The sequence below is a fragment of the Protopterus annectens genome, chromosome 3.part1 (assembly GCF_019279795.1).
Source record: "Protopterus annectens isolate FY-2018-M chromosome 3.part1, PAN1.0, whole genome shotgun sequence".
Classification (NCBI taxonomy): domain Eukaryota; kingdom Metazoa; phylum Chordata; order Ceratodontiformes; family Protopteridae; genus Protopterus; species Protopterus annectens.
Genome location: NC_056732.1, coordinates 1,742,747,592 through 1,742,773,891, shown reverse-complemented (window position 1 = coordinate 1,742,773,891; position 26,300 = coordinate 1,742,747,592). Strand labels below are relative to the sequence as shown.

Genomic DNA, 26,300 nt, shown 5'->3' with positions numbered 1-26,300 from the left:
CTTTGCATGTTAGGGACTGTGTACACACAGATATAGAGACATTTGCATTTCCTGAAGTTATGCAGGTATGTACATCACCATCAGGGATAGGGTTAAAGCCTAGCATAAAATGCCCCCATTGTGCACATCCTAGATGATGTGGAACTCTTGGTGGGGCATGCACCCTGTAGTTCACTGCTTAGGAAAGAGCAAGATAGGTTTCCAGAATACCCTGGTTTAAGGAGTATTCAGAACTCACCTGGGTAGGGAAAAAAAGGTATGTACCCCACAGGGAAATAGCAGAGTGATCAGGTATGAGCAGAAGCACAAAAGACCCTCATGGCTGCCTAAATGACAGCCTCCTCTGGACAACTAATGTCACACTGTGCTGATTGTGCCCCTTCTATGAGAATGAACTGGCTAAGTCTCATGAGGGGATGCTTAATGGTAAGCAGGCAATTGACAAAAAGCACCAAGAAAATAAAAAAGTTCAATTAGTATTTGTTTGTGATTAATTGCTGACTTCTTACTACAGCAGGAAAAGCCAGACATGTTTTTCATTGCCTTTCAGCAACTGTGCTCTCTCTCTGAGGTGCAGTGACCTTGCATTGATAACAATAAAGCAAGTATGTATGGGAGGTAAAGCCCCCCACCAGTACACACAAACACACATGCAGGGAGGCTCATTTGTCCAATGAAAAAAATGTTTTTTAATCACCCTTTACCACCTGCACATTAGTTCATGAAATGATGAGCTTGAGCATATGGTGAGTCAAGCAAACATATATCTATATATATATATATATATATATATATATATATATGTATGTGTGTGTGTGTGTGTGTGTGTATATATATATATATATATATATATATATATATATATATATAAAATGGCTCTTTGTCATTTTGTCATTTGATTGAAAGGTCAGTTGACTGACTCACAAAACACTGAGCACAAATGATTGAAAATTTGTGTCAGCAAATCAAAATTGATAGAAAATATTCTACTAACTTCATGGCTGCACAACCATGGATAAAAGAAAGAAAAAAAACTAGTACACACACTAAATCAGTGCTGGCACACAAACATCTACAGATCTGGGGGTGCATCACAATTATGACCCATGACAATCCACATATTCTCTGCTAGACTCACTCCCTAATAACTCTTAAGATGCAAATTTTACCATCACACACTGCGTATATATGTCTAAACTTTTCTATTAATTGTGATTCAGTCAAATGAGTCTTCAGTCAGTCACGTTTGCCCATTTATGATTCAGTCAAATCAGCATTCAGTCAATTGAAAAAACGAGATAGATTTACATTTGTTACCAGAGTTACACAACAGGGAAATGAACGCTAAAGGAATCAAACCCTGGACTACAGGAATTAACTCATTAACAGCTCATAGCTATAATGTTCTGTGCTAACCACCACACAATAATATACAGATATTTTTTTATGGCAAAACTTTGAAAGTAAAAAAGATCAGGAGTCAAAATACAAAATACCAAAAAAGCTCTTGATCTCTCAAAATAACAAAAATAAATAAATAAATAAATAAACAAACAAGTAAATAAATAAACACACACACACACTGTTACTTATATACATCAGCTATGAAATGACATAAAAGTCCAGGAAAAGGAAAATCACATTTAATTGTGTATGATCATACATACCGGCATTTTATATAAAAAAAGTAGAACTAGCCATAGAAAAGCAAATACAAAATACACAGTCAAATAACAATCCATTACCACAAAACTACTCTGACACAATTATCCACTACTAGAAAAATAAACATAAAAAAAAAGAGAGAGAGAAACATAGGGGACTTTGACGTTAAGCCCTCAATCTTGTTTCATTCAACTAAAAAGCAAATCAACACTGCAACAATAAACCATATATACACAACACACATGTGCTCACATGGATAGACAGACAGAGACACAGATAGATAGATAGATAGATAGATAGACAGACAGGTAGACATAAAACACTGCACAGTCTACCTCTATAATTTTGATGCAAGGCAGTTTCCCTTCTGTAGACTGCCTTAGTATGCAGTAAAGAGATCTAGGAATGCAATAATCATGCTTTTTCTGTTGCATAGTTAATTTATGTACCATGTACCATATGACTACTTTGTGCATGATAATATATAAGCCATGCAGCTGTGTTCTTTTAATAAATGGGTGACCTTTTTCCTGTATTACCCCAAGTGCTTGCCCTGTGCAATTCTGTTCATGCTGCTAAATTTCACTTGCTAAAAATTAAATACACTCATGAAAACATTGACAGATAGTTTGACCTATAATATTTGGTAAATAATTACTTCCTCTTAGCTTTAGTATATTTAGCACTGCTAAATGACCGAGCATGTCTGCCAATATGTTTTCATGCACTGAGTATGTAGATATGTATTTGCAAACATGAGCAGCACACACAGAAATATTCATACTGCACAGCCTAAGGAATACTAAGAGACACAACTCTTCATAGTCTGTTACTAGCTATCAGTTTTCAGAAATAGAAATTGAGTTATATTTACTGATAAGGATTAGCTGGATGGGCTGATGTGGAACAGTGTCTTCCAAATTTTGGAGCAATCTAGTGGAGACTTCAAGGACTTCATCAATGTTTGAAAACGTTCTTTCTACATCCAAATCAGGAAGCTGAAAGAGAACTAACGTAGTTTTAGTAACTGCAATGATGTTTTATATCCAAAAATGTGAAGTTATGATTCTAGGGTTTAATTAATAGTCACTTATTTTAACCAAAGAAAGCAGGATAGTGACATGTGAAACAGACAACTTCAAATTCACAGTAGTTTTCATCTGCTTTTTATCAGATAAATTAAAAGCTCTCTCATCATATAAAATTTGGTTTAGACATCTGCAGCCTGGTATATATGTTTTGATGCCCCTACTTGCAGTTTGCAAAAATAGCCCATTGTTTTTTTTTTTTTTTTTTTTTTTTTTTATTATTAGCATGCTTCTTAGTGAAGCTGGCTTTGCGGCTCTGTCTCTCTGTCCCTCTCTGGTTCTGTCACGCTCTCATGAAACAGCGAAAAAAACATACTTTTTCCTCTGTCTCACCAGTCTCGCAAAGCCAAATTCAATAAAAAACATTCTAATAATGACAAAGGGACAATATTTTACACTATTAGCGAGACAATACACACAGACACATTCTCGCATCTCAACATCATTTCTTACACACACACACACACACACACACACACACACACACACACACACACACACACACACACACACACACACAACAGTTACGTTTAAAACAGCGGGTATGCTGACACACATATGTTACATAAGTAACTGGTGAATGTCCCATGAGAAACTGCTGTGCTATTTGCAGATGACATTGCCCCGCCTTGCATTTCTTGACAAAAATGGTAAAGGTGACAGTATTCCACGCACATGGGCCACAGCTATTTTTTCCTGGATCTGTTGCACATAGTTAATTATTGGCAGATGAGCACTGCTAAGTTGACTGATCAGCTCATCTGCCAATAAAAGAAATACTATTGATGAAGAAAATTAAGTATGCATTTTTCTTTATTAATAAACTAAAGGGCTGAAACTAGGCTCAACAGATGAAGAGCAGATTACAGAAAACAACACCTAGGACACTGCAGGACTGGTAGGACCCAGGGCTAATAACATTTACATGTCATAAAAACAGCCAGAATTTTTACTTAAATACAAACAGCTGCAAAACCTAGCCAAAAAACATGTCATTAAAGATAAAATATCCTACTACATCAAACTCCAAATAAATCATGCAAAAAACCCCAAACAATTCTGGAACTTTATTAATTCCCTCCTTAGGCAGGGTACCAAAAACAACCCCTGTTCTGACACTAGCAAATCTGACCTTGAAATTGCCGAAACATTCAATACCTTCTTCACCTCTTCTATTGCTGAGCTAACTAAGACCTTCCCCAACAATAACCTTCCACCCCTCTCTACTCAAACTTCCCCTCCCTCCTCTCCCCCACCCCCTGCTTTCAAACTTAAATCCGTCTCCACCTACCTTATAAAAAAAACTTCTCTCCAAACTTAAGCCTTGCCCCAATGCCCCCGACAGCATTCCTTCCTCCTTCTAAAAAATAGCCTCAGACGGTATTGCTCTCCCTATCAGCATCCTAATAAATAGATCACTACTTGAATCCTATGTACCCAAACTATGGTGTTCTGCATTTATCCTTCCACTTCACAAGGGTGGCAAAAACTGTAATGTCTCCAATTTCCACCCTATAGTTATCCTCTCCCCAATCTCCAAACTTCTTGAGAAATGCATACACCTGCAACTCATGCCATTCCTTACCAAACACCAGTTACTGTCTCCTGCCCAACACGGCTTCCGCCCAGGACACAGTACCAACACAGCCCTTCTCTCCTTCTTACACACCATCAATTTAGCTTGTGACTCTGGTAACATAGTTTCCTCAGTTCTACTGGACTTATCTAAAGCTTTTGATACCATCTCCCATACCCATCTACTAAACCATCTGTCAAATCTCAACTCTCCCAAAAAACTCTTTCCTGGTTCTCCTGCTATCTTTCTGACAGGTCCCAAGCAGTGAAATGGGGCCAGGCCTCCTCCACTTTCCTTCCCATCCCCACTGGAGTACCCCAAGGTTCCATACTTGGTCCATTGCTATTTAACAGCTTTATTAATGATTTCCACAAACAACCGCTGTGGTACGGCGGTAGCGTTGTTACCTCACAGCAAGAGGTTCTCCCGTTCGATTCTCGGCTTGGCGTGGGAGTGCCTTCTGTGTGGAGTCTGCATGTCCTCCCTGTGGTTGGGTAGCATTCGAAAGACATGCATGCGTAAATGGGTGTGCCTTCATTGAAGGTTGGGCTGGCACCTCGGCATTTTGTAAAAATTTATTGCCAATCATTAGCGGACCGGAGTTCCGCTGTGGCGACCCCTTACTGGGAAAAAGCCGAAAGACAAACAACAGCAGTTAATGATTTCCACAAAGCCATACCTAATACCAAAATTGTCCAATACGCAGACGATTCCACTTTAATCTGCTGCGTCTCTAACCTAACAGATCTCCAATCTCTAACACAAACCGCCTTCTCTACCAATGAAAACTGGATGCTCCAAAATCACTTCTCACTAAATGGCAACAAAACTAAGATTCTTCTGTTCTCTCCCTCAAAATCCACTCATATTGATAAAAACTTGTTTCAAATTACCAGCCTTAACAACTCCATTATTAAGATCGTGCCCTCCACCAAACTTCTTGGTGTCACCATCGATGAACACCTAAGATTTAACACTCACATCCAGCTAAACATAAAGAAAATCCACATAAAACTAGGCCTACTGTACAGAAACAACCACTTCCTCTCTCCTTCTGCCAGACAAACTCTAGCCACTACCTATCTCCTCCCCTCTCTTTTGTATGGCACTCCTCTGCTTACTAATTTATCTTCCACTCTTACCTCCAAACTGGAAGTATGCTACAATAAAATCTCCAGATTCGCTACCAAGGCCAAATCCTCCTCTCATCACTGCACCTCCCTTCACTCTTTAAACTGGCTTGAACTCCTCAATCAACTTGACTTCCTCCAAATCACCACAGCCCACAAATTATTATTCCAATCTACTAGCTGCCCTGCACCATCTAATATTTTACAACCATATACCCCTCTCAGATCCCTTACATCTACTCACCGAAAAGTACAGTTTTGTACCTAAAATAAATGTAGATGTTCGAGTGTTCACCCTGCTGCAGTCATCACACTTGGGTTATCCTGTCATCAGGCAGTCCCGCAGTCGGCCGGAATTCCAAAGTCTTGGTCCAGCATCGGTTGCTGTCGCCTCTTCCCTGACATCAGTGCGCCAGGGGTATATATAATGCAACCAACGCCATTTTCTTCAGTTTTTCTTGCCCTAGATGTCAGGTGCCCCCAAAAAGGTGGTCAGAAATTCAGCTATAAGCAAATACATCAGTAAGGTATTGAAGAGATTTAGCCAGTAGATCAGAGGGGATGGAGGAAGGGTAACCTGGACTGCAGCAGGGTGAACACTTGAACATCTACATTTATGGTAGGTACAAAGCTGTACTATGTTCATTGTGTTACCCTGCTGCAGTCATCCCACTTGGGTTGAATCCCAAAGCTAAGGTAGGGGGGAGGTATCATAGAAGGTTAGTGGAGGCTATAAGGCCCTGCAGAACTGCAGTGGTGAAGCCCGCCCTGGTCTTAGAGTAAAGAGGTAAGTGCTAGTGTTTGGTAAAGGTGTGTACTGAACTCCAAGTTGCAGCTTCTAAAATCTCCTTGGTTGGAACCCCCCTGAGAAAGGCTGTAGAGGTAGCTGTTGCCCTGGTAGAGTGGGACCTAATGGTAGCAGGAACTGGTTTCCCATGATGGGTATAGCAGAAACGTATGCAATGACCTATCCATTTAGAAATGGTTTGCTTTGATATAGCCTTCCCTTGAGAAGCTGTAGCATAGGATACAAAGAGCTGGTCAGATTTTCTGAAAGCCTTAGTTTTGTCCAAGTAGTAATGAAGTTGCCTGTGAATGTCCAAGGGATGCAGGAGTCTCTCACCTTTGTTCTGTGGATTTGGGAAGAAGGTGGGTAAGTGGATGGTTTGATTTAAAGCCACACTGGAAACCACCTTAGGCATAAAGGAAGGATTAGTTCATAGAGAAACTCTGTCTTGATGAAAAATGAGGAAAGGTTCCACTGCCATTAGTGCCTGTAGCTCTGAGACTCTTCTAGCTGAAGTTATTGCTAGGAGCAGGGCAGTCTTCCATGATAGGAACTGAAGATCTGCAGAGAAAGCTGGTTCAAAGGGGGGTAGCATTAGTTTTTCCAGAACAAAATTGAGGTCCCATGTTGGTGTAGGAGCTCTCCTGGGTGGTCTAATGTTTTTTGCCCCTCTGAGGAACTGCCTTAGAAGAGGATGTGAAAATAAAGGTGGATCCGTGTTGTAGTGAGCTGAAATAGCTGAAGCATGGATTTTAATGGAGGAAAAAGAAAGTCCTTTGTGCAACATCTCAGCTAAATACTGTAGAATGTGAGGCATGTGAGGCTGAATTGTGTCTTGGCCTTTAGCTTGGTTCCAGGCACAAAACCTTTTCCATTTGTCCGAATAAGCCTTCCTGGTGCTTGGCCTCCTGGCTTCCAGAATAACATCCAGAACTGCTTGTGAAAGAGGAGCTGGTTGGATGTTTAGTTGATTTGCCATGCAGCCAGATTTAAAGTTTTGAGCTGGCTGTGAAGAATCTGATTGCTTTGTTGTGTGAGCAAATGGGGGATTTGAGGCAATATCCATGGTGGGCTGTGGGCCATATTTCTCAATAGCGGGTACCAGTGCTGGCGTGGCCAGTCTGGGGCTATGAGAATCAGTCGTGGTCTCTCCTTTTTGACTTTCAGAAGAACCTTTGTGAGGAGAGGCAATGGAGGGAAGGCATATACTGTTAGGTTTTTCCAACTGAAAGAGAGTGCGTCCACTTTCCAAGCTTGATGGTGAAATGTCCTTGTACAAAATTTTGTTAGTTGATAGTTTTGAGGACTGGCAAACAGGTCTATGTCTGGAAGGCCCCATTTCTGAGTTATCATTGCAAATATTTGTGGATCTAGTTTCCACTCGTGGGGATCCTTGATGTTTCTGCTGAAGTCGTCTGCCAATGTGTTCTTCTGTCCTGGCAGGAATTGAGCTTGTAACTGAACTTGGTAAGCCAGAGCTGTGTTCCATAAGATCATTGCTTGCCTGCATAGAGGATAGGAATGTGTACCCCCTTGTTTGTTTATGTACCACATTACTGTGGTGTTGTCCATCTTTATTGCAAGTTGTCCTGGATGTAATAGATCCTTGAAGGCTGTCAGAGCTTTCTGTACAGCTAGCATCTCTTTTTGATTGATGTGCATATTTCTTTGATCTGCAGTCCATAGGCCTTGAATGCATTGTCCTGCCATGTGTGCCCCCCAGGCGTAGTCTGAAGCATCTGTTGTGATAGTTTGCCTGGCTGGGGGCAAGGTGAAAGGCTGATCTTTGTTGAGGTGACATGCTTGTGACCACCATAGAAATTCCTGTTGTAGGCAGGGAATGAGAGATATCATTGTGTCCAAGCTGTGGCTGTGTTGAGACCATACACTTTTTAGGTACCACTGTAATTTCCTCATATGCAGCTTTGCAAATGGTATTATTAGTATGCAAGATGCCATGAAGCCCAAAGCCTGCAGAATTTTTCTTGCAGTTAATTGCGTCTTTGTTGCCATTGTCTTGAAATATTGAGTCGGTTGTAGTTGCTTGTCTGGCGTAAGATAAGCCTTCTGGGCCATTGTATTCAAGCTGGCACCCAGGAATGTCATTTTTTGTGAGGGTACTAGTTTTGACTTCTTTTTGTTTACTGTGTACCCCAGGCAGTTTAGTAGATGTTTTACAAAGGTCAGATGATGTAAGAGAATGTCTTTGCTTTCTGCTTGGATGAGGCAGTCATCCAGGTATGGATATATTTGAATTCCTCTTTGTCTGCAGTATGCAATTACTGGTGCCAGGCATTTTGTGAAAACTCTGGGCGCAGTAGATAAGCCAAAGGGCAGTGCAGAGAATTGATAATGGGTTGAACCTGCAATGAAACGGAGGTATCTTCTGCAACTTTGTCTGATAGGGACATGCAGATATGCCTCCTTGAGGTCCAATGTTACTAGCCATGCTTCCTTGCCCAACATGGGAAGTAACTGCTGTAGTGTTAGCATCTTGAATTTGGGTACTTGTAAGTAAGTGTTTAGAATTGAAAGGTCCAGAATTGGTCTCCAGGCATTGTCCTTTCTGGCCACTAGAAAGAGTCTTGAGTAAAATCCTTGGCCTTGCTCTCGAGTAGGTACCAGTTGAATGGCTCTCATCTCCATGAGAGCTGTAATTTGTTTTTGTGCCTCTGCCCATTGATTTTGTGGCAGGTTTGGCATTCCTCTTTTCATTGGCAAGGTGTGAAAGTGGAATCTGTATCCTCGTAAAATTATGTCTAGGACCCATTTGTCCTTTGTGACAATGTGCCAGTTGTCTGCAAAAAGTGCGAGTTTTCCCCCCAAAGGGGCTGCCAAGAGAGTATTGCTTGGCCAGATGAGGTGCAAGTCATTGAGTGTGCCTTCTGGTGGATTGAGACCTGTCTTCTCCTCCTTTCTGTGTTGTAGTGCCCCATTGGCAAGGTTTATACTGGGCTTGTGGTTGTCCTCTGCCCCTTGGGTGTCTGTATTTACCCCTCTGTGGTCTGTCAGTAGCTGGAAAGGACCAGTTTTTTGTTGGCCAGTTTCTGCTGAAGCGAGGGGGTTGTACCTGTAAGAAATCTTTGACTGTCTGTATAGATTTTGCCTTATCCTCCATTTTCTTTAAAACTTCTTCTGCTTTAACTCCAAAAAGAACATCCTGCTGTAAGGGAGCATCTAGTAGTTTTGCTTTAACATGATCAGGCAGAGTTTGTTCCTTTAACCAAGCATGCCTACGTATAACAGACCCAGTGACAGCTGCTCTGCAGGAGGCCTCCAAAGAATCAAACCTACATTGTAAGGTATGTTTGCCCACCTGCTCAGTGGCGTGCAACAGATCCTGTACTTCTTTCAATTCAGATTGTTGAGGGAAAGTGGTAATTCTTTGCTTTAACTGAGAGATTAGAAATTGCTGATACTTAAGCATGTGAAATTGACAATTCAGTGCCCTCATAGCTAGTGTGGCTGAGGTGTAAACCTTTTTCCCCCACCTGTCTAGTGCTCTGGAATCCCTCTCAGAAGGTACTGTTTTTTTTGCCATAGAAGCCATAGCCCCCTTGGGACCCTGGAAGATAGTCTCTGGGTCAGCTACAGGGCTTTTGTAAAGAAATTTGTGGGAATCAGGCACTCTATAGTATCTGTCAGGCTTAGCCGGAGCAGGAGGTAGAGAGTCTGGGTTCAAACTGGATTCTAAATAGACATCATCCACAATGTCCAAAACTGGTGGTATGGCAAGTGGTCTGTGTTGGGGGAGTAAAATAAACTCTCTGAGCCTTTTCTTCGAGTCAGAGTAGTCCTGACCTTCCCAGTGAAAATGTTCCCTCATAGTGTGTAAAGTTACCCCAAAGGAGTAGTCTTCAGGAGGAGAAGCTGAGGGAATAGAGTCCTCAGCATCAGAATCTTCATAAGGAGAGAAGGAGTAATCTTGGTCCTCAGAGGAGTCTGAAGAAATGGACACTTGTTCAGAGGATGCATAATCTTCCTCTTGTCTAGGCCTTTTGTCAGGAGGGGGCTGGGAACCCCTGATTAAAGAAATCAAATATTCAGCCATTTTGAGCATCTGTTTCTTAGGCATGAGGCCTTGAACAGGAGACTGAAGTGCAGTCCTTTTAGATTTAGTAGGAGTCTTCGACTTAAAAAACATTTTAATGGTGAGAGTCGTCGGTCTGAAAACACCTTCAGAAACCAATGGCGTTTCTGTAGCACCGATGTCTTTTGTAGCAATGTCGTCGGAAGGGCCTGAACTAAATGGCTGCGTCGGCCTGGTGCATTCCGCCAAAATTTCTGTAGCTGTCTCGGGTTCCAGATCTGCGGTAGTCAGGGGCTGTGTCAGAGCCTCGCTGAGGACTGGAGAACCGGAGACTGGATCAGCCGAGGCCTCGGAATCTGGCTTAGGCCTGGGCTGCCAGTCCTTATCCTTGCGTTTTTTGTGCACGCCGGTAGCTGGTTGCTCTGACGGCATGGTGTAGTTAAATTTCCTACCGAAGTAGTGTCATGCGAAATCAAAGCGTCTTTTAATAGTATGTTTATTAAACCTAGCACAAAACCAACAAGTAGTGACATCGTTGTCTGGGCCTAGGAAGGTATGCAATAAGAATGAAAATCCTTATGAGGTATTTGCTTCCCACAAGAAATACAATTGTTAACTTTTTCTGACATCGGTCTGAGGCAAGAAAAGTTTCCCCAACAGGATAGCAAGATAACAGGGGATAACTGGCTAGGCTTAAAATGGCTCGCAGGGGCAGTTAGCCTAGTACTAATCTCTGAACCTCTGAACTTAGCTTTATAGAAGACTTCAGTCTGAAATTCGAATTTGAAAATCTCAGGAGTCGGCCGACCGGCACTTGCGAACTGCTTCTGCTTTGGGCACCGCGCGGCAAGAAAGACTGAAGAAAATGGCGTTGGTTGCATTATATATACCCCTGGCGCACTGACGTCAGGGAAGAGGCGACAGCAACCGACGCAGGACCAAGACTTTGGAATTCCGGCTGACTGCGGGACTGCCTGATGACAGGAAAACCCAAGTGTGATGACTGCAGCAGGGTAACACGATGAACATCCTAATAACCGTCCAAAAACCCAAGCGCCCAGCTGGTCAGCTTCTACTATCGTTTTCCATAGCTAAAAAAATGGAATGCTCTGCCCTCCACACTGAGGACCTGTGACAACCTTAACACCTTCAAAACTTATCTTCATTCCTGCCTCTATCTACACAGGAAATGTAACTGTGCTCTCCATCCCATACCTCCCAAGCTCTCCTCTTCCTTTTCTCCTGGCTAACTCTCTCACCTTCCTAACTTCTCTCACATATATAGAATGTTTATGTAACTAAACAGTAACATCTAGCCATGATACTGTTATGTCTGTCTTTCTCATGAACAAATCTATAATTTTTTACTCTGCATTGAATGCTACCTGTCGATTGTAATGCAAATTTTTCTTTGTAATTCATCATGTAATGTAACTTTTGTATTGTGGAGCCTTTCTCCCCGGGCCTCCACTGAAAACGGGCTCCCCATGCCCAGTGGACCTCCCCGGTCATCAAACTGGAATAAATAAATAAATATAAATACATTTACAGGAGATTCTCCCCCACTGAGGAACTCCACAGCACATAAATTTTCCAACAAAGGCAAGTGAAAACAGTGTTGCCCATAGAGACTTGTGGAGCCACTAAGGATTATTCTTGCCACATTACAGCCACTGTTTGGACTAAGGCTGGACTTTACTTTATCAGAGTCACACAGCAGGTTAAGAGAGTCTGAAGGAAACAACATTTTCAGGAATATATGTTTTTCTGTCCAGCCGAATCAGCACAGGATTCAACAATTAGATTTAGTCAAATTCCAGCTTATGGGAATAGTATGCTGTGCTGTGAATGAGAGCACATTACTTTTGGATTGGGAATTTTGGCCTTGGCCATGTTTGCATTATCTTGGGAGTTGGTATATTTACAGATGTGAATACTAATGCTGGTGCAGGGGACTTCTACCCCCCCCCCATATTTTTTAAAGTCAGACCTTTTGTTATTATCGTCAATGTGATGTAAATGTGATGTAAAGGTTTGATTAGTTATGACTCCCATTTTTATTTTTGCAATGGTACACCATGAAAAAGGTATAGTCCTATGCAGGAATGTCTACTTTGCCATTTGTAAAATCTTATTCTAAACAAAATAATGCCTATTTCAGATATAACCTTCTTACATCTTCAAACATCTGTTTTATCACAGCCACAGATTTCCATATAAGGTTATCAAAATGTCTGTAAGTTTTAAAGCTGGTATTTTTTCATGGTACAGTTGACAGCAGCTTTTACTGAAGCCAAGTGTCCTCTTGTGCTCAGGTCATGAGGAGGTATTCTAAGTAAAAGGTTTCATACACGTAGGTTTAATACTCTGTATATGTGGCATGGGTGTCCTCCAAGAAAGTGAAAGATATAGAGATGAGTGAGATATGTCCTTGGCTATAACACAAGCCTTGAAACCTTTGATTCTGTTTATAAAGAATATTTGTATTTTTTTAAATGTACCAGAAAGCTTGTGAGTAGGTTTCATAACTGATTTATAAGAATTGTATATGGGGGCCACAGTTATGTCCCTGACATGCCTTTTGACTCCATGGTGCATCAGATGGTCAAATACATATGCTTTGCAGTCAGTAACAATTATGTGGGTATCAATATACATGTATGATATAGACACAAATAATTCAATCTAGTTACTGACATAGTATTACTACTTTCCAAAAAATTTTGACTTAATCAGTCCACTTTGATGGGCTCCCCCCAAGTGTGTTGTGCGTGGTTAATTGCTCCCTTGAGATAAACCTTGACTACTAATTGAGACTAGACATTCACCTCTGCTTGTGAAAGCATGTCACTGCCCTATCTGCTAATAAGCACCAGTTATTTGCATGGACGGTGCTGAGACCTGTGCTAGGTAGATGTTTTTAATAAAGCATGGAAAGTTCTGACATGGCTCTCTGCCCCAGCAAGTCTAAAAATGGGATACATAACAGCTCATCAAACTGTGTTGAATCCCTTTGATGATAATAATGATAGTTCTTAAGCACTCTTGTCATTTTTTTCTCCATTCACTTAGTAAGTACAAATAAACATGTCTGGTGCACTTCTCAAAAAAATCCACTTACTTCTGAATAAATAGTATAGCCTATGCACTTGTCCATGAACTAAGCATGTGCTTAGTCATATTTCCTTATCCGTGCCCTTCTCAAACTAAGTTCTCAAAGCACTGGATATTATGGGAGGTCAGATAACTTGCTTCCCTTTTGATTGACAGCTTCTTAGTACTTGTTGCCCTCAGGCAGTACAAGAAATGTCTTACATCCATTCATAATGAACTCATATTCAGCATAAATAGCTCTTGCTGTGACAGGTACCAATATTTAATCTGGAGGCAGCACTCACAGATAAAAAAGTGTACAGTGAGCATCTCTCTCTCATGCACACATACACACACACACACACACACACACACACACACACACACACACACACACACACACACACACACACACACACACACCTCCATCACTTTCTTAACTAAATCACATTAAAATGTTATACACTGAGACCATAAAAAATCTCTAACAAAGCCTCGTAGAACTAGAAGTAATTCTCAGTAGAAATCTACCACATCATCTCCCCCATGCCTACCTAAATCAGTCAGTCACTAAGAGTCAGTCTACTTGCAGTCTATTACTTCCAATAATTCTACTAACAAGAATCGTTTAGTGACTGGTCTCTCGGTTATTAGCATACACATTCTCCACGCACAGGACTGACCAATGATAAGGTCAATGTCAGTCAGCTTTCAGGTGTCAGTATCCCCTATGGTACAAGGTCCCTAAAGACATTTTCTCTGGACAGATATGACTACAACATGATGATGGATCATGTGGGAGTGAATGTAGTGGGTAGAAAACCCTGAAAGACATACAGAGAGACATGTCATAACTTTCCAAGCATGTGACAAATTCAGGTAAGACTCGAGTCCTCAGTAGAATTTTTCTTTCACCATGAATGATACCTAGGGACCAGGAAAAGATAATTTTCAAAAACTGGCTGAACAGTTGGTGTCATTGTATGGGGATCCAGTATGGGATGAGATGAGTGATAGTCCGACTCAGTTCACAAAGGATGGCCTGCTCCTGTTGTTCCAAGGCTTCTGAATACTGGCTAAAGCTTGCTCTTGCTTACCACACAGGGCTTTCATTAGGCAAACATACAGGTGATAGACATCCCTATGTAAAAAATACAACATACTCTAAACTGAATCACCATAACATAGATTTTTCTCAATGTCAGAGGTTGTAAAAAAAAAAATTACCCAATCATGTGGCCCTCCTGCATCTGGAGCACATCCATCTTTGTGTAATTACCAAGACCTTGTTTAATTGTAAAAAAAAACATTACTCCTGCTATAACCGAGTTTTGCACTTATCATGTCTTCGAGCCTGGTTACATCTCCATATTTGTTAAAGATCATATCACCTCCATTCCAGGGGTCCATAAACAGAACTCATAAAACTTCAGAACTCTCTAAACAAGGCAAATTGCCAACTCCTAACCTGCTAAAGAAACTCTCTATGTCCCCTGATGACCATGTTACACTCTTAAAAGTGCTAGAGGATCTATGTAACAACAAGAATTCCATCACTTTGGGAAACCTTAATTATCCTTCAATTAAGTAGAACATCTTTACCTCCAATGTAGGGTAAGCCCAATAAAGGACAGTATTCTATACCTGGTCCTCACAAATTGCCACTGCATGAACTATTCCCTTGGTCTCTCCTTCCTCAGTTAAGTGAGACCTTAAACGTGTGACATTCACATTCAAAATCTTCACATTCCCTGAAAACAATTACTCTGAATTTAATGATTTTAAATATACTCTTATATTATGTGAAATTTTGCGTGTCTGAATATATGGAGCCTTCCTTGTGATATTATAATCTGACATATAGGTAATTTCTCCTGTTGAACTGTGTCTTTAATATAATTATACTGTTTCTTTTTTCATGTGATATGCTAGATTGTACTCTTATATTATGCAAATCTCATATGTCTGTATATTTGGAGCTTTTCTCCCCAGGCCTCCACTGAAAATGGGCATATGCCCAGTCGGACTTTCCCGGTCAACAAATGTAAAATAAAATAAATAAATTAATAAATAGGTAAACTTCATAGAATTCTGAGACAACATCTCAAAAATTTGCCTGTGTTAGAACCAACTCTGAAGCTGAGTTCTTCACTCACTTAGATAAAATGCATAGAGTTGTCACTCCAAAACAGAGCAAACTCAAAAACAAACTATCTCAGTGGTCCACCGATATAAAATTTACAGCGACAGAAAATAATTCCCAAAATAATCAGCGGATCCAAAACTCTACTTTCAAAAATAGTATAAAAATATTACTATGGAATTTTAAAAAAAGGACTAGTAAAGCAATCCATGAGATTAAATTAGCTACTGAGTATAATTACAAGTCTTTCTTTAGCTACATTAGGACACTAAGGAACAATAATCAATACTGCTCAGAACTTATTCTAAATGGTGCAACCCACTCCAAGCCAATAGATATTGCCAATATTTTAACTGATAAATTCAGTGACATTTTATCCCTAAACATCTATTCACACTCCACATATCCCAGAATCCATTACACCCTGTATTATCAGCAAGGAATATGTTCTGAAGAGACCTGAAGAGACCTAAGATACTTCTTCCCTGACAACATACCTGTTTTTTTTTAACAAATAGTGCTAAACATGTCCTCACCAAATGTCTCCGCAAGTTGCTTAAGCTAAGCTTGGACACAGGATCCTGAATTATGGCACACCAAAGTGGTGATAGTCTTCAATACGAGTGGCCCTACCATGGACCTGGGCAATTATAAACCCATAAGGCCTGATCTGCAAAGCTAGGGAATGTGTTATCCATGACTTCATCAGTTATAATATCAAAAACATATTAGCCTTGATCCACAACAATTTAGTTTCATCAAAGAGAGATCATGCCTAATAAATTCAGTTAAAATCTTTGAAATGGTTTCTCATACTGTTGATTATAGTTATGCTGTTCATACAATATATCTGTGTTTGACACTATACCCCACACAGGCATAGTAAGAAAGCTAAAAACGTTCTAAAAACACGTCACTGTTTCAGTAAGATAGATAGCAAGCTAGTTACCAGGTAGAACCCATATAGTTCATGCGTCAGTTATTTTATTTGAATGAAGGTAGCCAATGGAGTCTCTCTCATTGCTGTGTTAGGATGCATCCTTTTTGGAATTTAATTATCCAATCTCCAGTCCATGAACCAGCCTCTGATTAACTAAGTTTTCAGAAAGAACTTACCCTAGTAAAAACCTAGTATACTGAAAATGGGTTCAAATTAAATGCAGCAAAGTCTAGTATTGCATTTGACAAAAAATGCCCTCAACTTATAGTATTGACAACACCTCACTACGAAAGAAAAATGTAGTCAGGGTGGAAGTTGGAATGCCATTTCCATATCTTTTAATTATCATGTGGGAGCTGTGGTTAGAAAGTCCTTCTACCTAGCATGACTAATAGCCAAGGGTCATCATTCCGTTTTACTTGGTATTGTTTAGACCAACAACTGAGACCAACACCCCTTCAAGATGTATGACACTAGATCTATAGAACAACTAAAGAAGCCTCAGCCTCGATGGTTCCACACCAAAAAGATTACAGGCTTAAAGACCTTGAGCTACCAAAAGAAGCAAGAGGTTCTATGCCTTTACAAATATACATACTATAGACTCTTGAGGAGTGAGCTATGTCTCACTTTCCCCCAACATTAGAGACTCTGTTGTACTTGATCTCCTGTATATGTGTAAATCTAATAGCTCTGCAAACACCTGAAGCAGAAACATAACTCATCAACAGATAAATAGAACATGACGGAGAGCTAGATTCATTGCACACTGCCTCCCTCATCTCTGGAATAAGCTTTCCTTGCATGTCAAGCAGTGCAACACATTAGCATTCTTCAAGAAGAACCTGAAAGATTCAATAGGTGCCATAGCTCTTAATTGTCCTTAATTTTACCTCATATATTTTCCCCTGTCCCTTGTAAAACTTTTGATTTTCTGGTAAATCACTGAGTATTACAGTCAGTCAGTTATGCAAGGCATTCGATATTTATACCTCTTACTATTCAGATACAGATTTGCTGTATCCAGGATTGTTTTGTAAGTTTCTGAGTTCCCCAGACCTTTCTGTGTTAAAAGGAAGACTTCCAGCTTATCAGTGGGAGTGGGAAGCACTAGGTAGCCTATCTACCACAAGAGGAGTGGTTAATAGCTCTGAAATTGTAGTTTATTGGCCATTCTATCCCTTTCAACTTTCTGGTTTAATGTGTTTGTGCGGCTTTGTGTGCTACACAGTGCCGTTAAGCTGGGGTAAACTATTACCACTGAGAGAAAGTCTGCTCTTCAATTTTTCCCTTAGATCTTGCTAGTTCTTTTCTCTCTTGCACTCTAATTAGCTTATTCACCTAGCACTTCATCAGGCTTTTTCTAGCAATTATTGTAGCACACATAAGTGCTATCAGAACTAGACGTCCAATAACGAAACAGCTCCAGTATTTAGTAATGATGACCATCCCTCCTGGCATGTCTAATGGTCAGTTCCGTGTGCTTTCTCCTATTAACCTGGTGAACTTGGGCATTCTGAGGCAGTGTAGCAACTGCCTCATGTACACAGACAACCCTCTTCTCCTACCTCCCAACACTCAGACTTGTGAGAGATGCACCTATATCTCCAAATTGGAAGCCATGCACTCTCCAGCTAAGACCGGAATAGCTAGTCAAAAGGAGGAGGTCAACACCGGCACCACACCACATGGAATACATAGCATTCCAGAACACACACCATCACAGCTCTCACATAAAAACACAAACCACACAGCCACCTTCACTGAAGCTCTCCATAGAAATATACCCAAACAGCAGAGACCTCCAAGGCAGAAGCGCACTGGACCACCAGAACACAGCACAGACCACAAGACACATAGCTTACCTACACAGTGTGCCCCTCAACCTAAGTCTCTAAGGTAAAACAACTTGCCCAATACAATAATCATAGGTGACTCAATAGTGAGGCACACTGATATCCCACATATTAGGTTGAATAAGGTAAGGTAACAGTCAGCTGTCTATCAGGTGCCAGAATCCGACACATAACACACACACTCAGGACACTCCACAGCAAGTAGAAGTATGACTCTGTCATTGTCCATGTGAGTGTGAATGACCTGAGGTGCACCTCCCTGGACTGCATGAAAAGAGACATGGTGGAGTTCTCGGATTATGTGGCCCATGCAGGTATGACCCTAGCCCTGAGCAGCATCCTACCACTGCCTAGAATGATGCTGCAGTACAATCAGAAAATGATTGACTTCAACAATTGGCTAAGTTTTTGGTGTCATTCTAAGGGGCTCCAGTATCTGTCTGCTTGGTATGACATGATTGACAGACTTCAATACTTTGCCAGAGATGGCCTGCATCTTTCACCCCTAGGTTTCCAGGTACTGGCTAAGGCTCTTGCCACCCCTATAGTGCCTTTTTAGGTGGTTTTCCAAAGCCCAAATTACCACCATAACAGCTATAAATAAATGCAATCTGAGGGTCATGCTGCTCAGTGCTAGAATTCTAAATGTCTAGATGCACTCACTTGAAACACTCCTCAAAATGGAGAACATAGACATTTGTGCTGTAACAGAGACCTGGTTTAAAGCAGCAGAAAGCACCCCTGTGCTACCAGGCTATAATTCATTCCACACCTTTCGGCCCCAGAACATGGACCAAAGCTTGAAAGGCGGTGGTGTCTCCATAGTCATAGGTTCATAGGTCCATATGTAGGAACTAGGCTATTGGCCCTAGGGCCTATATAAACCTAGCCAAAAAGGTACCCTGGCGTTCGCCACCCAAAAAAATTATTTTCCTGTGCCCCTGTCGAGCAGAGCCACAGAAGTGATCCCCGGGGTGAATTTCCTATTTCCCATCCAATCATCAAGATTTTTTTGAAGAGTGCTAATGAGGAGCTCTGTTTAACATAGACAGGAAGCCTGTTTCAGAGTATGGGAAGTCTCTGGGACAGAAAACTATCCCTTCAGCATGTTCTGTTTATTGTGGTGACAAGGTTTAGGTCCCTACAGCGTGTAGCTCAGAGGGATTGGGATTTCTTTAAGTGGAGCATGTCCAACAGCTCTGAGTTTGACATAGTATGTTAGGCAGAGATCACCTCTGAGTAGGCGATATGCGACAGAGTAAAGCTGGACTTTTTTGAGACAGTATATATCATAAAGGATATGCACACCTCCAGACTAGTAGCCCAGCATAACGCATCTGAGATACTCCAGGTACAACTAACACTGGGTAAGATGGCAATTCAGGTCATAGCATGCTATAGGTCCTCAACCATGTCCCAAGACTCTCACTCCACATTCCTAAGCACCCTGGAAACTATTAAGATCCAACCCAACACTTTCATACTAGGTGACTTTAACTACCCCTACACCAACTGGGAAAACTACTCATACACCAATGCACTGGCCCAATGCTTACTGGAATTCATCAATTTCAATGCCCTGGACCAGCTCATTCTTACCCCCACTAGAGGAAGCAACATCCTTGACCTGGTTATTACTAACATGGGCAACCATTGCTCTACACCAATAGTCAATTTCTCCCTGGCTAGATCCAACCACAAACTAATCACCATGTAAATCCACATCACACCCACTGCACCCCACCCCTGCAAAGGTATCCACCATGAAAAACTTCTCTAAAGCTGACTTTGGACTCCTAAAAACAGAGGTGGCTAACTTCACGACACCCATGCCAATGGAAAATAGATGCATGACTGCCAAGTCACACATCAGTGCAGTGTACGAACATCTACATAAATGCATGGAACTAGCCATACCCAACAGAACCAAGACACTCTCCTCCAAAAAAAGGAAGCCAATCTGGTGGCCCCCTGCCATTAATAAACTCTACAATAGGAGGAAGATACTGTTGCAAAAAAGGTGAAGTCCCAAGACTGGAAAAATTCCCTTATTAGCCTCAACAAAAAATTGAGATCCCTCATCAAAACCTCCAAAGCCAGCTATGAAGGCAGAATTGTGGCAGACACTAAAAACAACCACAAAGCCTTCTATGGTTATATCAAGAAGCTCCATGGCAATACCCAGATTTGCTCTGAGTTACTGCACAATGGTACCGCCTATACTGAGCCAACAGATACTGCCAACATATTGGCTGACAGATTCAGTGCTAAATTTACCCCCCCCCCCCCAAGGACCAATCTGAATATCAGAAGAATGCCAGGCACCCAGCATTACTGCAGCACAGGTTAAAGCTGCATTGCCCAAGGCCAAGAATACAGCTTCCATGGGACCCAACAATATCCCTGGCTGTGTTCTACATGAATTACAAAGTGAACTGGCACCACATCTGTGTGCCCTATTCACTCACAGCCTCACCTCAGGCTTTGCCCCTACCAAATGGTGCACTGGTACAGTCATCCCTCTCCAAAAAGGAGGAGCAGCTACAGATCCTGGAAATTATTGCCCCATTAGCCTGATGAGTCTGTTATGTAAAGCTATGGAGTGCATCATTATGGATCTAATTAACAAGTATATATGGAATCTCCAAACTCTAGATCCCACACAATTTGGTTTTGTGAAAGGTAGATCATGCCTGCTCAACCTAGTTGACTTCTTTGAGTCAGTCACCAGAGCTGTGGATGAGGTTAAGGCAGTTCGTACAGCCTACCTTGATCTCGACAAGGCCTTTGATACCATTCCTCACTCAGGAATTATTGATAAACTCACCAAACTAGGCATCAACCCCCTATAGCATTAGGTGGGTTGTAAATTGTCTCTCAGATAGAACCCTCAGTGTGAAAGTCAAACTGATGACCAGTCACAAATGGAGTCCCACAAGGATCGGTCCTGGGTCCTCTCCTGTTTGGCATCTACTTCTCAGAAGTCCAGGCCAACATGGAGGGACTCTGACTGACCAAGTTCACAGACGACTGCAAGCTGGGAGCCATTATTAACTCCCCAAGTGATGCAGACATCCTACAGAAAGACCTCACTGAGACCAATGACTGATGTCGAAACAATGGCCTTAAGCTTAATGCCAAAAAATGCGTTGTCATCCCCTTTGGGAAAAACTCACTAATTACCACATTGATGGGAGCCCACTGAACACTGAAGGCATTATAAGAGACCTGGGGACACAGGTTGACAGCAACCTCTCTTTTGACCACCACATTGCCACTGAGGTCAGAAAGTCTTTCTGTGTGGCACATCTCATTACCAAGGGTTTTGCATCCAGGAAGAAAGAGGTCATCATTTCTCTCTGCTCTTCCCTCATTAGACAAATCATAGAGTGTAATGCCCCATTTGGCATGTACCTCACTAGACACCTGCAACAGCTGGAGAGGCCACAAAAGTACCTCAAAAAGAGGATTCTAGGCCTTAAACACACATTCTACACTGACAGACACAAAAAACTCCAGCTATTCTCTGTCTCATATCGTCTACTAAAAGGCGATCGCTGCTAGACTTACAAAACCATGTCTGACCCAGCTCTGTTAGAAATGCTATATCTAAAGAAATCCCAATCCCTCTGCACCACGGTCCAGAGACCTCAGCCTCATTACCACAATCAACAGAACATGCTGGAGGGACAGGTTCATAATCCATAGACTGCCCAAGCTCTGGAACAGACTACCCATACATGTCAAGCAGAGCACCTCACTGGCCCTCTTCAAGAGAAATCTTGATGAGTGGATGGCAAATAGAAAGTTCACCCAGGGGTCACTCCAGTGACTCTACTTGATAGAGGCACTGGAAACTAACATCAGGTGGCACAATGCCAGGGCACTTCTATGGGCTAGGCTTGTAACGGCTTCAGGGCCATTAGCCTAGTACACACCTATGAATGTATGAAAAACCTATTTTTCCATTCATTTTTTAAGTCAATTAGTGAATTTTTATTTAAGTTTACTATGAAAGTCCAACTGGGATAGAGCCCATTTTCAACAGAGACCTGTGTATAAACACTCCAGACACATCTTTGAAATGTAGGAGGAAACCCACACAAATGCAGGGATGATATGCAGACTCCCCACAGTAGCCACCCCAACCAAGAATCGAACTGGAGTACCTCTTGCTGTGAGGTGGCAATGCTAACTGCTGCACCACTGCACCAAGTAATATTTAAAAATTATCCCTGATTTTGGGCCTTTGTCCCATCCCTTTTATTTTTGTCTTTTTCCAGAATTCTTGAGCAAAGAAATTGAGAGGTATGATGATGACGCACCAATTTACCCCCAGGACTGACTGGTCTCATCCTACCTGTAAAATGCCTGAAGGTGGGTATCAGCAAGGTGCTGATAACTGTCAAACTACAAGTGGTACTCGTAGTCCTGAGTTTTGCACTTGCTTAACGGTTACCTGCAATATTTTATTTCAACATCTCATTTCTCAGATCAGCTTGTGTTAATTAACAGATAATAAACAATAAATAGTAAATTGTAAAGAGTAAATAATAAATAGTAAATGTCTCCAAGACATACGAATTATTAAATACATTAAAAACTAGGTAGAGAGATTACCTACAATAAATTATTGTTACTGAAACAATTTATTCTTTATTATTTAACAAAAGTTAATTTGGGAAATTAAGTGATGAAATAAAATAGTTGCATATGTTTTAATGTAGTAAGGTATGTGGATGTTTCTACTCAGTGTCACGGTTGCAGCCAGGTTTTATGACTGCACAAACTAGGCTTCCTGATATCTCACCTGGTTCTACATCCAATAATTTCTCTAAGTTGTTCCTCAAACAAAAGAGCAGTAAAAACATATGAAACTCCTTGGGCATATTTACTTCTCATAAAAGCATCCAACAAATTGCGGCATTTGATGTCGTAGAAGAAACAGCAAAATTTAGTACAACTTGATTTCTCTTTTCTTCTGACAGACAGTAATATTATATTATTGGATATGCAGGAATCAGTACAAATGATCACCACCCTTAGACTAAATATTTTCAGCTAGCTAGAAGTGTCTGCGAAGGACATCCCTTCAGAAACAAAGTACGCACTTCTGGAGTAGCCAGACTCACAGATATAAACTTTGTTAAATATTTTACAAAATCAAACAATAACCATTCTCCAATTCAAGCAAGACATAGGTTATCTGTTCAGATATTGTTTTAATTTAGATCCAGCTTTTGTTTTCACAGTATGGACTCCTTGGTCTATGAAGAAATAAGTGAGTAAAGTAATATAGTCACTTGAACAGATTCTTTTGTCTTTGAGTATAAATATCATGCTTAGAAACATTCACTTTTGTGAAGTCACACCAGTTTATTTCGAGTCCTTCACATACCTGTCATCCTCTTAAAGCAATAAATCTGGACAATGCCATAAATTAAAGTGGGACAAAGGACTAAAAATAGGGATACTTTTTAGAAATTGTTTTTTACAAACTTAGAAAATGGATAGAATAACAGGTTTTGCATTAGCACAATTTTTCTGAAAGGTATGATGTCTGAAACTCAAAGGTCTCTCATTATTTTCTAACTTCAATCTTTAATGATTTGCCAGAAAAACACAATTTTATGAAAAAACAACCAAAAATATGAGGCAAAAATCTGGGAATTCTGCAAACATTTGTACAATTGAGAGGTATGTCACTCCTTCATCCCATGTTGGAAAGTAAGTTTTCAGCCTACTTGGGAGAACTGCTGCTGTCTTGATAAAAGTTGCCTGATGTACTCATTGACATGTTTATGCTACAATTCACTTTTATCTCTGTGGGAAGTTTGTATCATTTTCTTGATAAGCACTGCACTGAATAACATTCCATTGTAGTAAAGTTATTAACCATTTTAATAAAATGTTATTTGTCCCAGTCCTCTTCATTAAACACATCACACCGAATGACGTTTGACGATCTTTATTAAACTTCCATAACATAGCTTTGATAACCGACATTTATTAATTACAAGTAAACATAATCTAGCCGATTTTAATTACAGCCTAAACATCCATGTAATGTTAATCAGGACAGTGTGGTCTTACTCATCCTGACCCAGTAAGCAGCATCCATACCTCCACTCACTTACTTTACTTATGAAGCAGAGTCCAAAACTCACTTCATATACCATTTACTGGATTACATCTCCACCCAAATAAACAGCTTTCTTACCTCCGCTCACTTATATTTACCACTTATTTCCTTCAACTGCTCACTTTCATTTCTCAACTCATTGAAATGAACATCCAAACACCAGAAGATGGCAAGCCTGTCCCTATTCTCCACCCACCAGCCTGACCAGGCTGTTCCCCCTCTCTCCTACTAAACTTCCAACCTAACCACACATCAAAGGCATAATGCCAACCATCATTTGGTGTACTACATCCTCCCTAACTAAACTGGATTCATGTCATCCAGTGCTGCCCCTTCTTCCGCCCATTGGAGATACTAATGACCACAATGAGATTTCCTTTTCTAATGGGTCAATTGCCTAATAATCCTGCCATTGAACCCACTATCCATTATAAGGCAAGAAAGCATATGGCAACCAAAGCCTCCCTGTTACTGCCATCAATACATCCATGAAGCAATAACCACACAAACTGTAGACCAATGACCCTCCATATACCAACAACATCCTTGCAACTAACTTACTTTGATGATGGGCAGTGTCCACCAATCTTCACCTTATCACACCTACCCTTCCAGCATAAGCCCCTACCAAAATTTTGTAACTTAACATAACCCTGTCAACCATAGAACTGTAGTCATTGCAGCTAAATCCGCCTTGACCACTGGAATGCTCCACCATGTTAACAAACCTGAACAAAATAACCCAACAATCCATCCCACCAATCTCCTACCCCCCTGATGGCTGCAACACCCCTACCATATACTTTACTTCTAAAAGCTACCCCATAATCCTGCAACAAACATCTAATCATTCTAACCTAACCTGACACACCTCGGCTAACAGCACCATCAAACCATACCACTGACACATCAACCAAGTGAAAATGGACCCTATCCCCCTGACTCCCTCTGCTAAAACTATGATGCCTGCTAAATTGACCAATCTCAAAGTCCCACAATCCTCCTTCAGTTATCCTATCCTTCTGATGAACAAGCCAGTAACGAATCCCCAAAAGTATGCCCAACCCACATTTGCAAACCAATGCAAATCCCCATAAACAATGTAATGCATCTACCAAAACTCAACACATCCTTAATGCACTGCTTACCCTTGGATTTCCCCTTTAAAACTTTACTTTCAATGTGTCACCTTCACATCCAGTAATGGAACAAACTCTAAACAACATCTGCTAAGAGACCCAAAACCAAGCCCTGCTTAATCCTCATAACTTCTGAATAGCCACTGAAACACCTAGTTCCTACATATCTCCAATGATGGCATACCTGCAATGCCCATCACCCTACCTTCTCTTAAAAGACCCACATGTAACATACAGCCTCCTATCAGCCCAAGGAAAAGAATATCAAACTAGATAAGCCTACTGCAATCCCCACTCCACCATAGCTCCCTAATCACTTCCTCCCCTAGTAAGAGATGAATAGTTATACATATTTTCTCCCACACTCCCTGATTCAATAGAACCAAAATAGCCTACACAATTCAGAATACTGTAAACGAATTAACCAACATGCCTTTCCCATCTGTCACCTGTACTGCTGAATACTTACCCACACACTTCCACGCCACTCATCAACATGCCACAGCTCCGCCTCCTTCCACTTAGCAATACTGACAAGGGCAATGCCGAAGCCTGCTGTAATCCCACTGCCAGGCATAACATACCTAACACCTAAGGAAGCTTAACACTACGAGGTCCCATGTTATGAATCCCAAAACAAAGCCTTGCTTAAGCCTCCTAACTCCAGCCTAAACAATTAAACCTCCAGTTCCTCACCTATACCCAAAAACA

At 41.1% G+C, this 26,300-nt stretch overlaps 1 protein-coding gene across 2 annotated transcripts in view; it reads right to left on the bottom strand.

Annotated features, from left to right (window-relative positions):
* The window catches only part of ARHGEF37 (Rho guanine nucleotide exchange factor 37), a 1,079,989-nt gene that overhangs the window by 496,012 nt on the left and 557,677 nt on the right, over positions 1-26,300 (bottom strand). For both annotated transcript variants that reach the window (XM_044067741.1, XM_044067740.1), the window contains exon 6: positions 2,540-2,663. In XM_044067741.1, coding sequence (XP_043923676.1) covers positions 2,540-2,663 — 124 coding nt within the window. The remainder of the gene's footprint in view (positions 1-2,539; positions 2,664-26,300) is intronic.